Source organism: Nyctereutes procyonoides, unplaced genomic scaffold (assembly GCF_905146905.1).
Source record: "Nyctereutes procyonoides isolate TBG_1078 unplaced genomic scaffold, NYPRO_anot_genome, whole genome shotgun sequence".
NCBI classification, from domain to species: domain Eukaryota; kingdom Metazoa; phylum Chordata; class Mammalia; order Carnivora; family Canidae; genus Nyctereutes; species Nyctereutes procyonoides.
The window spans coordinates 58,933,996-58,950,361 of record NW_026575126.1 but is presented as its reverse complement, the minus strand read 5'-3'; the positions used below and the strand labels follow the sequence as shown (position 1 = coordinate 58,950,361).

Below are 16,366 nucleotides of genomic sequence, written 5' to 3'. Positions count from 1 at the left end.
TTCTCCCTTTGTCTTTCATTTGGCACACATCTTCTTTTTTTTTTTTTAATTTTTATTTATTTATGATAGTCACACAGAGAGAAAGATAGAGAGAGAGAGAGGCAGAGACATAGGCAGAGGGAGAAGCAGGCTCCATGCACCGGGAGCCCGACGTGGGATTCGATCCCGGGTCTCCAGGATCGTGCCCTGGGCCAAAGGCAGGCGCTAAACCGCTGCGCCACCCAGGGATCCCGGCACACATCTTAATGCACCTAGGGACAACTACCTGACCCCAGAAGCCCATCTCTGCTTCTATCCTGTATTCCCAGAGAGAGAGCTAGCCCTCTTGACTTTGTTTCTTGAAACATGGTCATGGAAATTGCCTAAAGAGGCAAGACACACCTGGGGGAAAGGTGGCCCCCTGACTTTATTGAGCCCATTGTGTTCTTATTCTCTCTGTCCCCCATTCTAGGAGAGCAGCAGTTCGCAGAAGGCAGGGAAGCATGGCCCAGGCCAAGACAAACCCCACGAAACTTACCGGTTGCTCAAACGCAGGAACCTGATCATAGAAGCTGTTACCAACCTGCGCTTAATCGAGAGCTTATTCACGTAAGGAGCCATCTGTCTGTCTTGCACTAACAGCACATTTCAGGCCAGGTCATTATCACAAGCCACAGAAATGACCAAGAGGCCTCTGAGTCTTCCTCTGTTCTATAGATTCTCACGGCATCGCTGTGTGGTAGGAAGGGTTTAGCACTTGTTCTAGCAATTTGGAAAGTGTAGACATTGAGGAACATAGAAGCACTAAACAGGGAGAGTGACTGGGGAAGAAGTGGAAGTCAGGAAAGTGCAGGGCACCTCTCTTGCCTTGGAGAAGAAACTTAGGCAGCCAATATGCATCAGCTCGTAAACAGCTTTTACTTCCATATGGAAGCTTTTGTTCAAACGCAGTCTGATGTGAAAGCAAAAACACAGAGATGCAGGTAGGACTTACTTGTGTGTTTGGGGTGAACCTCTGCACTTCAGTGGGGTCCTTCTAACCCACTGTCATCACCGCCTCCAAGGCGGCATCTTCCTGGCACCCAGCGTCAAAGCCGCTCAGTTAGAAGGAGCCTCACCCCAGTTCTCTAACTAGGGGTTGGGGGACCATGTGCAGACAGTGCTGCCTGCATCCCCTTATCTGTGCAGTGAGGGGTTTGGTTGGACACTCCTAATGTCCTTCTGGCCCTGCCATCCAGTGATTGGTGGTCTGGAAACATCACGTAGTGACTCAGTAAGTTCTAGACAGTAAGACATGAGAGGAATCAGAAAGAGCTGCAGACCTGAGAGTGTCAACAGCCATATACTGGACCATCCCTGTGTCTGGGAGTTAAAACTAGCGTAGAGAAGGATCTCCCATCACGGCACTCACTGTCCCTTTAGGAATCACGAACTCCCTTTACTTCTGGTAAAAGGCTCAGAATGTGCAGCTGCTTGTGAGTGGCAGCTTGTCTTTAGCTACCTCATTTATCGCCAAGAGAGATGATCTGTAGTGTCTCTAGAAGTCAGCCATTCAATGACGAGTTCCCCTTTTAGTTCTCCTCCCATTTCCACTGGGTACCACTAGGTAGCTCTCAGCTGCCTGGGTTGAAAAAGGCCTTCTGTGTTGAGATTGGGTATATAACTTATTTTCTGACACCCCAGGATTCAGAAAATGATCATGGATCAGGAGAAGCAAGAAGGCGTGTCTACCAAGTGCTGTAAGAAGTCCATCGTCCGCTTGGTGCGGAACCTCTCTGAGGAGGGTCTCCTGAGAGTGTATCGGACTACGGTTATTCAGGATGGCATCAAGAAGAAGGTATGCATGGCTCTCCTAATGCCCACCACACCAGCTTCACACTATTAGAAGCTTTCTTGTCTGGCTCCTCTTGTCCTCATCTGATTTCACTTGTTCCTTTGCTGCCAGTAACTCCCATTTCCCATTGTGCCTCCTCATCTGGGAAGCAGGGGCCATGCCAGCTTTCCGTGGGAGGCTGGAATCCGAAAAGAGGAATAAGTCGCTTGGATCTCAGAGCAGCATGCACAGGCCTTAGAGCAGGTGTTCAGGCCCCAGGCCTGCCCTGAGTGGCAAGAAGGCGAGTAGGAGACATTGAAGTTCTGCAGAGCAGCACTGGCAGAGATTCAGCCACGTGTTAACAGGTGGAAGGTGCAGAGTAGGACAGCAAAAGGAGTTTCCATAAGGATCTGTTCCATAGGGAACCGTTCCTAAGGAAGTGATGTTGGTGATTCAGGTAAGACGCACTGCTGGCATAATCTGAGTGCACACCAGCAGATCTTCTGCCTTCAGTTTATCTGTTTCTGTAAAATTTAAAGTTTGGGCCCATTCCCATAGCAACTGGAGCTCTGCAGCTCTGCACATAGTCGGAAGCCTACATTTTACAGGGTTGGAATCATTGGAGAGAGCCCTGCCGGGCCCCTGGGACCAGAAGGCAGGTACTGTGGGGACAGACACTAGTAATTGCCTGACCTTTTTTCCTGGCTGCATTGTAAATCTCTGCCTTAAGAAAGCTATGCTTTGATGTCTTGCTTCTTTAATAAGCCGACAAGGTCATTTCTGCTTTTTTACTTTATCTTATTTTTTTGAGACATTTGAAGTTTGAAAAACAGCAGCATGAGAAATGACTTACACCATTTCAGCCCTTCCAGGTTGGCAGCTCTATCAGTTTTTATATCTGCTGTTGAGTCCCCTTGACCTTGCCCTTCTCCTTTTCCCCCTACCCCCCACCAGCCTGACATCCTCTCCTGCAGCAGGCAGGGGGTCTTTGTGCTGAGCTCTGTCATCAAGGACAAAAGCCCTCACCCCTCAGCAGCTGCCCCTTAGATATCTGTTGTCACACAGAGGAGTTATTTCGGGGTGGCCTCCTTCTTGGGACAGTAGTGAATGAAGGCAAGGAAATCTCCCACAGTCTAGGAGTAGCACAGGGATCTGCTGTCCAGCTATGTCCAACTCCTCCCGTCTAGCCTAGTGTCCACTAGGCGGTCTGGTGGGAGAGGTGTTGGGGAGGGTGGGGAACAGAGTGCCATGCATAAGCACCAACAATCGCATGACCTCAAAAATGAAGGCACCAGCCCTGGGCCTCTTGCCACAGAGCGCCACTAGCACTTCAGCTCTAGTAGCCTGTGTGTGCAGCTGGGAAGGACTGCACTTTTGTGCATCTGCCTTCAGAATAAGCTTGAGTGGCTCACCAGCATTTTCTCCAGCTCGCAGAGCCCGTGCTGCTGGCAGGCTGCCTGCTGATGCCCTGAAGGTATGTTGACTGGAGCTGCCATGTGGCAGCATCCGCTTTGGCCTTTGCTCCTGCATCCTGCCCTGCCCACTGGGCCTTTGGGCAGTGAGCTGGCTGGCTATTCAGCTGTGGCCAGTGGGGAGATGGGAATGTATTGTATTTGCACTGTGCTTTTAAGTGCTCCAAGGTGTTGCCTAACTGCATCTCATTTGAGCCTCACAAAATTCCAAAAGAGTTGGCAAGGTGTGAGAGGAGGATATTGTCCCCATAGCACAAATGTCCATTTCCTATGATTGGCCCTACCCCTTGGGCCATTCTCTGCATGAAGCCTGCTGGTCAGAGTCACAAGTTTAGAAAACCCTACCTTGCCCTGTCCTGCCAGCGGCAAAGACAGAAGAAAAGTCTGGCTCTCCAGGGGCCATGATCATAGCATCTGCCATCTGTCACCCAGGTACCACACCCATACCCCTCTGCTCACCTCCACCAAGCTATTCCGTTTATCACCCTGGATAATGCTCGTGAAATGGTAACCCCCCTAACTGTTCAGCTTCAGTACCTTGGAAGAGGTAAAATAACAAAAGCAGCTCTAAATCCTCTGCCAGTTGGTTTCAAAGCATGCCTGGCAGGAGTCCCATGATGGCATTCTCAGCGAGGGGAGATTAAGGAAAGCTGCTTACCTTTTCCAGATGGAAGCCCTCAGGATTCATGAGCAACTGTGGGAAATTCCCAGATAGCTGCAGTGGGGTGTCAGGAAGGTGCCACTAGGTAGCTGTGGAGACTAGGGGGCCAGGACAGCCCAGCCCAGGGGACTGTGTTTCCAGGGCAGAAATTCCTCACCTGGGCAGAGCAGCACAGAGCAGCACATTACCAATGGCAGAACTTTCTCAGTCAACTCAAGGGATTTTGACGCCAGAAATTGTAATGGCCAACTGTTCAGTAATGCTTTTTTGCTTCAGTCTCAGACATCTCTTGGAAATGTTAATGAAAAGTATCAGCAGGGTTGCTCCGAGGTACCGTGTTCTAGAGCTGGCTCTCCCTCAGCTCCTCCTCTGCCCTTTTGGGACACTCTGACCTCTCCCTCCACAGGTGGATCTGGTTGTGCACCCGTCCATGGACCAGAATGACCCTCTGGTGAGAAGTGCCATTGAGCAGGTCCGTTTCCGGATCTCCAATTCCAGCACAGCAAACAGGCAAGTGGCAGTACCCCATAGGAATCCACAAGGAAACCGCCTGGGTCTTCATATCTCTATCTGTAGCAGTTTCCACACACACCTTTTGTTTATACTCATGTGAGATCAGTGGATTCACTGGTTTAGGAGCAATTTCTAGCTTTTTTTTTTTTTTTTTAAGATTTTATTTTTTTTTGAGAGGGAGGGAGCACAACCAGAGGCAGAGGGAGAACCAGGCTCCCTCGCTCCCCGCCTTTGGTGCTCAGCTCAGGTCATCAGGGAGCCTGACATGGGGCTCCATCCCCGGGATCATGATCTTAGCTGAAGGTAGACGTTTAACTGACTGAGCCACCCAGGTGCCCTCAGTTTCTGGATTTTTTTTTTTTTTTTTTTTTTTTTTTTAGTTTCTGGATTTTTAAGGAGAAAAAAAGTCCTAATGTTCTTCATTCTCCTCTGCCTAATGGTGTCGACAGAGCTCTCTGAATCATGGGCCCTGTGAAGTGTGAAGCTCACCCAGTCTCCTAATGGCTCAAAATGAGTCTAGTTGCCTTTCTGCGGTCTTCTCTAATTTTGTTTGTAAACCATCTCACAGACTGAGAAAACTCAGGGGGGGGGGGGGAGAAATTCTTAGCTGGGCTTAAACTGGAGGTGGCCAACGGGCAGGCACAGGGCTCCATGCAGACTGCAGAGCTTATGTACTTCGAACCAGTTACTGATTGATTTCATATTAGTTCCTGATCTTTGGCACTTTATTTATTTTTAATTATTTTTTTTTTTAGGATTTGTTTATTTTTGAGAGAGAGTGGGCAGGGGTAGAGGCAGAGGGAAAAAGAGAAGGAGAATCTCCAGGAGACTCCCCACTGGGCACAGAACCTGATGTGGGGCTTGATCTCGTGACCCTGGGTCATGACCTGAACCGAAGTCACGAGTTGGACACTTAACACACTGAGCCACCCCCAGGTACCCCCGATCTCTGGCATTTCTGAAAGTGTTAGAAGACCCAGCCCATTGGGCTGCCTTACAAGATAGCAACTGCCCTGTAGGTGGGCATGTATACTCTGCGGGTTACTGCAGCCCCTGTCTCCCCCAAATTATCTCCCAAATGACCTGATGCATTTTATTCATTCACATCATCTGCTTGGTTTCTCCAGGCAAGTTAAGTTGAAACTCTAGGGCCAAGTGGCTTCATCTGATTCACCAAGGCAAACCCTTTCCTTTCTCCGAGTCCTCATTCCAACATGCTATCAATCTTGTATTTGAACTACAGGATTAAAGTACCCCAGCCTCCAGCACCTCAAGAAGTTGAAGAAGAAAGTGAAGGAAAAGAGGGTCCGAGTGGATCAGGAGACTCTGAGCCAAATGCTTCCTCTAAACCAGAAAGTGGACGGGTGAAGAAAACTGATGAGAAAATGGGCATCACCCAGCTGAAAAACTATAACCCTGTCGTAGGTAAAGAAGCAGCCCCTCATCAACGTCCGGTGATGTGTCATTGGTTGTCTGTATGATGATGTTTGAGTGACTTGCTGTTCTACCTTGTAGCACTGGGCTGTAGTCCAAAGAATCACTAGCTGGGTCACGTGGGGCTGGTCACATGACCTTCGCTGGCTTCAAAGTCCCCATTTGCACAGTGGGCATGATTCTTGCCCAGCATACCTCACAAGGCTGTCAGGAGACTCAGATGAAACTGGGCTGGATCCTAATGCAAGGAATTGGTCACAAAGATGAATTCCTCTGCTCAGTATCCTTTGGCTGGAATATCCTTTCAGCCACAGAAAACCTCTGTCTCTCCTGACCTCAAAGCTTCTGATAGTTATAGTCACTGAGGGGTTTGAACGCTTGTATAATTTTCTCAGTCTGTTATCTGACGGGGTTGCCTCCTTGGGCCCCCACCGGGCTGCTCTGACATGAACGTGTGTGGGGCAAGTACAGATGGCCAGGGGGGCTTTGCTCCTCCCCTGGCCACAACCATGCATGTTGGCAGAGGAGGGCAGAGGTGACTTGGCAGGCACAAACCATGTCCTGGTGTGGCACACGGCATAGCAGACCTGGGATCCCAGGTAGAAGAGGCAATTTGTGTGACCTCCGTCTCTATGTACCCAGTCACAACAGCATGGCCTGCCTTCAGGCTCTCGTGGTTAGGAAGTGCAGCCTGAGGGAGAGATCCAGGCAGGAGCAGGTGCAGCTCAACAGCACCCAAGGGGCACCCAAGGTTGCACAGACAAGACGATGAGTGTGTTCTTTAGGGGGGCATGGCGATGGAGGACAGCCTTCTGGCCACTTGCCCTGGCCCTGCTGCTTCTATGGCTTCTTGTTCTTTGACCTGTCTTCTCTCCTGGGGAAAGCCAAGGAATACTTCATTTGTGTCAACAAAGAAGATGCTTTCAAAGAACCTAATTCAGGGATATTTTGCACAGGCCTATCAAGCCAGGGGGCCCATGTGGAGGTCTGTCAGGCCCTCTACAGGGCCTTCTCCAACACACTCCGGCTTCTGTGCTGCTCCCTCCTCTTCCCTTGCTGCACCTGTCACTGTGGCAGCCTGGCAATCCACCAGGCCTGCCAGGCACACGCACATCTCTGGCACCTTGCATTTGCTCCGGGGTGCACGTCCCCAGGTGCCTGCATGCCCCCATTCCCACCACCTTGGGGACTTCACTTTTCCTCTAGATGGAATTAACAGTCTTCCTCCCCCTTCCTCACTCTGTTTTCTGCTCCAGCTAATTCATCTGATATTCAGTGTTAGGTATCTTGTTATCGTCTGCCCTTTGCCTTGGAAGGTAAGTTCCATGAGAATAAGAAGGTTTGCTATATCCCTGGCACCTGGGACATAGTGGCACTTTATAGTCTTCGAGTGGCTTGAACTGAAGTGAATCTGGAAGTTCTTAAGGATTGCCCTTCCCGCTCTCGCCTCAGTTCCAGGACTCGGCCGTTCTCTAGGGTTTCTGCCCAAAATGCCTCGCCTGCGGGCAATACACATGTTTCTGTGGTACCTAATCTACGGGCATCCTGTCACCTACCCGGGGGTCAAGCCAGGCCCCGGCAGTTCAAGAAGAATAGGGAGGCAGGAACCAAGCAGGGTGAGAGTCCTGCCCTCCCGAAGTGACCTGGAAGCCTCCTCTGATGCCCCACGCAAGGACTACCAAGAAATAACCCTCATGGAGACCGAAGTGGAGCTCCCCACGGAGAAAGGTAAGGTGCTTCTGAGGCAGGCAGGCAGGCCACGGTGGTGTCCGGAGGAGAATCATGATGCTTCCTTATTCTTATCATCTGAATCGGCTGCATCCCTATGGTGTCCTGATCCAAATAATTTATAACCTAGACTCCCTGAATCTGTGGGTCTCCTGCCTGTCAAGTGGGGTTCTGCCTGAGTTGGTGGCGAGAGGGAATCAGGACCTCCTGGGATAATGTCATGGCACCATTGTGACTGGGACCCTGCCGGCAGCACTGACTCCGATTCTCTCCTAGTTTATGTGGAAGAAGCCTCCTGGAAACGCTATGTCCCTCCCATCCCAATCCACAACGAGTTTGGCTTTGGCTGGGCTCTCGTCAGTGACATTCTCCTCTGCCTGCCCCTCTCCATCTTTGTTCAGATTGTGCAAGTCAGTTACAAGGTACTAATGACTCCTGGGCCTCTTGTGGGGGCCAGTCCCCCAGCTCCAGGCCAGAGAACCTGCATTCACCCAATCAAGGGAAAATACTTCCAGACTTACATTTGTCTGGATACATAGGTGCATGGATGGAAGGATAGGTGGGAGGATAGATGGATGGAAGGAAATTGGGAGGATAGACAGATTAGATGGATGGATAAATGGATGGATGGATAGATGGTTGAGTGGATGGATTGAAGGAAGGAAGGATAGATGATGGAGAGAGATGATGGGATAGATGAATAGATGGGATGGGTAGGTAGGTGAATAGATGGGTAGATGAATGGGTGGATGGATGAGAAGAAGGAAGGATGGATGGGTAGGGAGGGAGGGAGGATAGACAGGATGGATAGATAGAGCTAGATGAATGGTTGTCTGGTGGGTCAAAGGAAATACTTGATAAACTTGTTCTTACAGTTAGATCAATCAGATAGATTGAAAGACCCAAATAATTGTAACAATAAAGTATGTTTTTAGAAATTTGGCAAATACAGAAAAGGAGAAAGTGTCAGAGACACTGTTGCCCAGAAAAGAGTAGCGTGTGTGTTTTCACAATTCTTAAAATGGACCTTGGCCTTGTGGATGAGCTGATCCTGAAAATGACCCCTTAGGTAGACAACCTTGAGGAGTTTCTGAATGACCCTCTGAAGAAGCACACGCTGATTCGCTTTCTGCCCAGGTCCATCCGGCAGCAACTTCTATACAAGAGGTGAGTTCCCCAGAACTGACACAGACTGGCCAAGGGTCCTAGCAGGCTCCTCCAAGTTAGGGTTCTGAATGATCGTCACCAGGAAGAGGAAAGCGTTCTGCCTGCCAGATCGCACTGACATGAGGTTTTCGTTAATTCAGCAGCCCTGCAAGCCTTCTGGATAAAGCACAGGAGGAATGAGGTGCAGGCTGATAAATTTTATTACTAACTTCAGGGTTCTTTTAAAGTACAATCTGTTGATAAAGACTGCAAGTGTTGGGGTGTTTTTTCCCTTTTGCTACTTGTACTTTCTAAATCAACCCTCCTATGTAGGATTGATGCTCTGTTGCTCCATTGCCTTGGGTGGGTGGGGGGAAGGGGCTTCTGGATCTCCACCCAGGGCAGGCCCAAGGCCAGTCCTCCAGGACCCACAAGGTTGAAGGGGGAACCATAAGCGAGTTGCATCCCTTAACCCAGATGCAGACCCTCTGACCACAGCCAAGCTTATGGTGACTGGGACCTCTCTGTTTTCCAGACGTTATATCTTTTCCGTGGTGGAGAACCTCCAGAGGCTGTGCCACATGGGGCTGCTGCAGTTTGGCCCCACAGAAAAGTTTCAGGATAAAGATCAGGTAATGTCTCTCACGCCTGAATGAATGAGGATCCCGATGGCTCAGCAGTTTCCAGACAGCTGACCTGGCGGTTGTTCTGAGCTCCTCTCCTCACCCCATCTCCATGTCTCTAGGTCTTCATTTTCTTGAAGAAGAATGCAGTCATTGTTGACACCACCATCTGTGACCCACATTATAACCTGGCCCACAGCAGCCGGCCCTTTGAAAGGCGTCTGTATGTCCTGAATTCCATGCAGGATGTGGAGAACTACTGGTTCGACCTGCAGTGTGTCTGTCTCAACACCCCCTTAGGTACTGTCTGTCTGTGCCAGGCCCCATCATCCCCTGCTTTCCTGCCAGCACTGGGCTTCAGGGCAAGAAGAAACTAGTAGTGGCTGCTGGTTTGCAGACTGCTCTCCAGAGACCTAGCGTGTCCTTGAGGCTCCCTTAGAAAGGAAGGTGGTGAGCTCCAAATGAGGGATCCCAGACACCACCCCAATCCCCCAACCCCCGCCCCGCACAGCGCCTCCCGTTTAACCCAGGGCACTCTGCTTGGTCTTGGTCTTTTTTTGCTTCATACATTCAGTAGGTGTTTGTCATCTCCTGGGCCTGCCTTCACTCCAGATCCGGAGTGTGCCTAGTGCCCTGGAGGATGTATACAGGGGCGTGAGTGGAGGGTGTTTTACTGGGGTGGTCAGGAGCAGCCTTTCTGAAGACGGACTGAGCTCAAAAGGCGAGGGCCGAGCCCGAGTCAGCAGAGCTCAGAGCTAGGGGAGAGCCCTGCAGGCACAGCAACAGGGAGAGTGCTGTTGGAGAAACAGAGGAGGCTGGTGTGGTGGGGAGGAGAATGACAGGTGCCATTGGAGAAGTGAAATGGGGGGCAGCCAGAACTCTGGGGGCTTGGCTGGGCTTGGTACGGGGTTTATTCTAAGCAGGGAGAAGCCATGGGAGCCGTAGGGAAGAAGTGACAAGATCTCTGCAGGTTTTCAAAGTTTGTCATGCCTGCCAGGTGGGGAACGGAGGGGCCAAGAGCAGAAGCAGGGTTGTGACGCTTGTCCCAAAGAGAGATGTCCTCTGGTGACTGTGAAGGGGGGTGGGCAGCTTGGGAGGTATTTTGTTTGTTCTGGGGTTTTGTTTTTTGGTTTTATTTTGTTTTTTGTTGCTGTTGTTGGTTTTGGCGGGGGAGATATTTGGAGGAAGAAATGAGCAGATTTGACGAGCGGGTGGAAAGAGTTGGGTCTGGGGATAAGGCCTTTGCTTGGTCGTCTTCTTGTCCCTGGACTAACCCATGACCTGTGTTCACCTGGCACTGGCCACACCTGCGTCAAGCATCACCTCTTCAAGAGAGCCTTCCCAACATCTTCATACTGTCTTCTGATTTTCTTCTGAGGATTTCTTGGGCACAGGAAATGTGGCTTCATCCCCCTAGTGTCTCAGAGTGCCTGGTACACTGTCGACATCCCGTAAATGCTGATTGACTAGGTGGAGAGTTTGTGGAGGCCATATATCAGCGCTCTGTCCTCTAAGCCAGTTTCCATCTGGTGTCTTCTTGCCACTTCTGCTAAGAGAAGGGATGGTACATCTAATCTGCACCTGGGAGAGGAGCCCTTCTCCCTTCCCTGTCACAGAGCCAAAAGATCAGTCCTGCACTTTGCATTTTGCAAAGCAGGAGTCCCACATTTATTTCGTAGAATTGTTTAGTGCTGGCAGGGTAATGAGCCCTTGTATTTAGAACCTTTAATGTAATGGGTCCAGACAGATTTTAGAACTGTGTGTTTCATAGAGTCCTCTGGAATTCAGTGAGCTAGGCTTTTAACCATTTCAGATTTTTAGAGTGCCCTAATTCCCCTGCATTTTATACCCAGATAAAAATTTGTGAACCAGTATGTTATTTGCACCAGAGTTGTTGAGGCTTGACAACTGGTGAATTTCCATCCCTTTTAAGTGTTCATGAGCAGAAATAGGGGAGGCTCAGAGTCTATTAATCAGGCATCGATTGTCCCTTCGTTCAACAAACATTTGAGGAGGTTCTGCCCCGAGGACTGAGGAAAAGCACCATATATTAAGACGTGAGCATCCTTTAAAGCAGGGGCTCACTGAGCATGAGTGTGTACTAGAAGCATCTGGGAAGCCTGCTAAAATGCAGATTACCGGGCCCTGTCCAGTGCTTTAGGTTCAGCAGGCATGGGGATGGTCTAAATCTGCATTTCGAGCACACAGCTAGATGGTGCACAGAAGAAGCATTGCCCTAAATCCTAGGACCATCCGGCCTTTCAGATGCATGACCTTGGGCCCCCTGAATACCTCTGAGGTTTGCCTCTTCATTTCTAAGCTGGGAACACCACCAACTTCTGGGCTGAAACAAAGCTTGAACACAGTGTCTTCTGTAAACACCAGCTGAGAGGTGTGGGGCATGGGCTCTCCCCACTGCCCCTTTGCCCCCACCCAGACCCAGGTCTGCAGTTGAGTGTGTTAGAAGACTGTCTTTGGTAGCCTGCAAATCATCGTAACCTTCCTTTGCCTGGCTCAAGCAACAATTTAGTGTAGTAGTTTATATTCTCTTGCAAGAAACACAATTTTCTTTATTGTGGATTAACGGAACGTAATTTTTCAACTATGTTAATGCCCCTCTTGGGCATGCGGGAAACATCTGGCTGCCTCCCAGACCCCATGGGGCCTGGGGAAACTGACACTGCAGTGAGCTATCTGTCCAGATCCCTGCTGATCCTGACCCTGCAGCCACTGCCAAGTGCCTCATTTCTGTTTACCACTCCCTCCGTGCTGGCACATGGGAGTTCTGTAGGTTTCCCCCAAAGAAGGAACCCTCGGGGTTCCTGTGCTCACGATTCCTGTTTGTTTCTGCTGTTGGCAACCTGCCTTCCCAGCTTAGCGGGGTTCATCCAGAGCACAAATCCTTCCCTCATGCTCACGCCCCAGCGTTGAACCATCTGACATCTATTATGATGCATGCGTATAAAGAGCTTCTTCCAGTTTCAGACCCTGTCCCCCGGTTGGGAAGTGGAGTCACAGAGCCATAGCAGTATACTGTCATCAGAGAAGCTTGTGTTTCGTTTCCTAGGTGTGGTACGCTACCCGCGTGTCAGGAAGAACAGCACCCAGGATCACGGCGCTGATGAGGAGGGCAGTCTGCGGAAGGAGCAGGAATGTGCCATCGACAAGCACAACCTGGAGCGCAAGTGTGCCATGATGGAGTACAACACGTGTGTCCTGGCCCCTCCACACACCGTCCCCAAGTGTAGGGCTAGGACTATTTTCATCCATTGGCTCTGGCTTTGGATGTCAGGCCAGGAGTGCCCAGGTCTCTGAGGCCAAGGCGCAAATTGATGGCTGTGGACCATATTGTTTAAAAAAAAAAAAAAAAAGTTGCCAAAGTTAAAAAACTGGGAATTTATATCAATATCTGGGGTTTTGACAAGTGCTTTGCTTCTATTAGGTATTATTACCAAAAAGGCAAAAGTTAGTGAGAAAAAGCACCCTCACCCATGTCACGGGCTCTCTTTTCAGTTCCCAAGAAGAGCTCTTTCTGTTTACCTCCTGCCTCTCAGGGGGAGCCGTGAGGTGGTGGATGAAGGCTTCATCCCTGGGGATGGACTGGGAGCCGCTGGGCTCGATTCCAGTTTCTATGGGCACCTAAAGCGCAACTGGATCTGGACCAGCTACATCATCAGCAAGGCCAAGAAGGTAGGCTTCTGGGGAGCAAGGACCACCCATGCCCACGTGTGGTCCCCCCGGCGGGGGCTACCATAGGTACCCATCCCTCTCACCCTTTCCCAGCTGGCTTACTGATTCTGAACTGGTAAAACCAAAGCTGACCAGAGGCCCCAGTATTTATTTATGTATGTATTGTAGGTATATCAGTCTGGTCTAGCCTATTTTTTTCCAGTGGATTCTAACTGATTCTGTGATATGAACGGGTGTTCCGTTTTAAAGTAGGAACAGAAAGTCCGTGAGACAGAGGTCACACATGAGGGAGTGCCATGTGTGAGAAGCAAGCGGTTGCACAGAGGCAGCCCACCCGCCCTCGGCCTCTCCAGCAGAGACCCGAACACCTCCCTGCATTTAATGCTCTGCGCCCCTGGGGATTCAGCGGAGTCCCCGCTTTATTCCAGCAATGTACTTGCCTTTTAGGAGAACACTACTTCTGAAAATGGGCTCATGGTGAGGCTCCAGACGTTTCTGTCCAAGCGCCCATTACCACTCGGTGCTGGAGGTATGTGTGCAGGGAGTTCACCCCAGAAGCAGATGGGAGGCCAGCTCAAGCACGTTCCATTTGGCTTCTAGCTTTTGTGGGGCTTATCCCGAGACACTCACCTGCTGTGGTTATTTCTAGGTAGTGGCAGATTGAATATCTGGGGGGAAGCCAGACCAGGATCTGAGCTGTGTGCTGACTGGGAAGAACAGTTCGAGATTGGCCAAGAGCCCACGCTGGACAGGAACCGAAGAGTGAGGGGCGGGAGAAGCCAGAAACGGAAACGGCTGAGGAAGGACCTCGGAAAGAAGATCAAGAAAAAGAAAAAAGGTTTTGTGATGATCACTTGTATCTGCTAGGCCTTGTCTGTGTACGTCCCAGCTCGGAGACATGCAGTACTGTCACTGCGGCCAGCATGAGCTCTGCCCTCAGACTTGGGTTTCTGTTTTCCTGCGATGTGTAGGGCCAATTCTGTGTGGTTGCCAATTTAGTCTCCACATGAAACTGGTGAACAAAGCTCCTCAAGCTCTTTATGTGCCATCTCAGTAACCTCCCTCATTGAATTTTCTAACTTAACCTCAACTGGAAAAACTGAAAAATCTTTAGCAGAAATCTTTACCAGATTTAGCCAAAATCCTATTATTCTTTTGGTTTGGCTTTTAATATCTGCCTTATGTTAATCGGGCCACAGTTCAAAGTCATGTCGTATTTGTAAATTGGAGGAAAGGTGGGAGGGGGTCAAGCCTGCAGAATCTCTTCGAAGAACCCCTTAGGTGTGTTCACTGCCATTTTGGATTCTTCACCTGAGCAAGTCTTTATAGCAAGGACAGTGGGAGGACAGTGAGGAGACCACCGTCTGTTTCTTTGACCACGTTGCATCCTCTATGTGTGTGTTACAACAGTGATCTGATAGCTCTAGCGCTTTCAGACGAGAACAGAATGTTTAAACGGGAACCTGTTTTCAGTGGTTTATTTGGCTGGTGTTCATGACAAATAGCCTTGTGTCCGTTGGAAAGGCCCCCTTAGCTCAGCCTATCCAGATATGCGTGAGATCGATTTGGCTTACAAAGACCTGAATTTGTAACAAGACAAAATACAGTGGTGGCATCCCAAATGTTCTTACCCTACTTTTCTTCTGCCTTAATTTGGAAAAACTTCCTAAACAAGCAGTCTCTTGGAATTGGCAGTAGCATATGGTGTTTACCTTGTGAAACTACCATGAGTATCTCTCTGAGGGGAGGAGATGTTGAAAAAACCTAGTGGGTAAGAGCTCACGGTTCAGATCCTATGTCTGCTACTGACTGGGCTGTGTGACTTTGGGCAAACTGCTGTACTTTGCTGTGTTTCAGATTCCTCAACTACAAAATGGGGATTATAACTGCCTCCTCCTTATAGGGCTAGTGAAAAGTGGTATTTCTTTTCTTTAAGTTTATATTTATTCATTTTAGAGAGAGATCAAGAGCAAGCAAGAGAGTGCATTCAAGGGGGAGAGGGGCAGAAGGAGAGGGAAAGGGAGAGAATCCCAAGCAGAGTCTATACTAAACTGAGCTCCAGTTGAGCCCCAATGAGGGGCTCAATCCCACAACCCCAAGATCATGAACTGAGCTGAAACTGAGAGTTGGACATTCAGCCAAATGTGCCAGCCAGGTGCTCCACAAAGTAGTTGTGATACGTAAAAAGCTTAAACCAGTGCTTGGCACACAATAAATATTCCGCAATGTTGGTGACTGGCACTGCACTGGGTGTTTTATACCCAATCTGGTTTAATCCTTGAGGCAGCCCTGTAGGATATGCCTTATTCCCCCTGTGGTGCCCCAGATTTTGTGCAGCATCTCTGATGTTACTGTGCAAGAGAATGGTGGGGGCCCCAAGCATGCTCCATATGCTTTCAAAGCACCTAGCACCACAGTGGGAAGGATTGAAGATTGGCAGATAACTCACAAGAGGCTGCATTCAGGCTGCCCAGCCTGTCCACATCAAAGAGACATGACTAAAGGAGTAAAAAAAAAAGAAAAAATCTATCCAGGCCCAAATCTTTTGTGGTTAGTTTATCTGGCTTCTGACACAATGCAATTCTGATAATGGATACCCTTGGTCAGATCTCACTAGCTGAGTAGGAACCCTTCCCCTCTCCAGGGGGACAGCTCCAAACCAGTTGTTAGAGGCTCCTTCTCTTTCTCCCCCTGATATTCTTAGAAGAGTCCCCCCAAGAGAAAAACAGGAGCCTGCGTTACCACGACGAGGCCGACCAGAGCGCCCTGCAGAGGATGACCCGACTGCGCGTCACCTGGTCCATACAGGAAGATGGGCTGCTCATGCTCTGCCGCATTGCCAGCAATGTCCTCAACACCAAGGTATTTGGCCCACCAGGTCCCTCCTCCTTCCCAACTCACAGCCCTGCCACGTGGCTTTCCCTCCCATGGGTTGTCCTCTTCCCCATATGACCCGCCCATGGAGGCTTGTGGTCCCTGGGACATTCCACTTACCTGTTTTCTTTGGCCACTGGGAAGAACATTTCCCAGGATCCTACAAATGAATACTCTCATTTTTGCACATTTCTTTCCAGCCTTCAGCTAACACATACAAATCTTTGCCTGTCTACAAGCTAACCAGCCCCAAGTTGTTCTCTCTCTCTTCACCAGGAGTCTGATACTTTCTGCTCCCCTTCTCCCATCCTCATCTGCCTGAAAAACTCTTCTATTTCTCTCTCACAACTGCTTATCCTCTCTGGAAAGGCTTCGGTGATCCTGCCAATTGGAAGGAATTACTGTGTTCTTGCTGCATCCCTCGGGCATGGAC

General features: G+C 49.8%; 1 protein-coding gene across 2 annotated transcripts in view; it reads left to right on the top strand.

The window, feature by feature from the left end:
• The window catches only part of GTF3C1 (general transcription factor IIIC subunit 1), a 74,660-nt gene that overhangs the window by 37,573 nt on the left and 20,721 nt on the right, over positions 1 to 16,366 (top strand). For both annotated transcript variants that reach the window (XM_055339472.1, XM_055339470.1), the window contains 14 exons: positions 452 to 588; positions 1,663 to 1,816; positions 4,332 to 4,435; positions 5,682 to 5,863; positions 7,325 to 7,600; positions 7,877 to 8,022; positions 8,670 to 8,767; positions 9,282 to 9,378; positions 9,492 to 9,669; positions 12,437 to 12,578; positions 12,924 to 13,059; positions 13,507 to 13,588; positions 13,709 to 13,897; positions 15,764 to 15,921. In XM_055339472.1, coding sequence (XP_055195447.1) covers positions 452 to 588; positions 1,663 to 1,816; positions 4,332 to 4,435; positions 5,682 to 5,863; positions 7,325 to 7,600; positions 7,877 to 8,022; positions 8,670 to 8,767; positions 9,282 to 9,378; positions 9,492 to 9,669; positions 12,437 to 12,578; positions 12,924 to 13,059; positions 13,507 to 13,588; positions 13,709 to 13,897; positions 15,764 to 15,921 — 2,079 coding nt within the window. The remainder of the gene's footprint in view (positions 1 to 451; positions 589 to 1,662; positions 1,817 to 4,331; positions 4,436 to 5,681; positions 5,864 to 7,324; positions 7,601 to 7,876; positions 8,023 to 8,669; positions 8,768 to 9,281; positions 9,379 to 9,491; positions 9,670 to 12,436; positions 12,579 to 12,923; positions 13,060 to 13,506; positions 13,589 to 13,708; positions 13,898 to 15,763; positions 15,922 to 16,366) is intronic.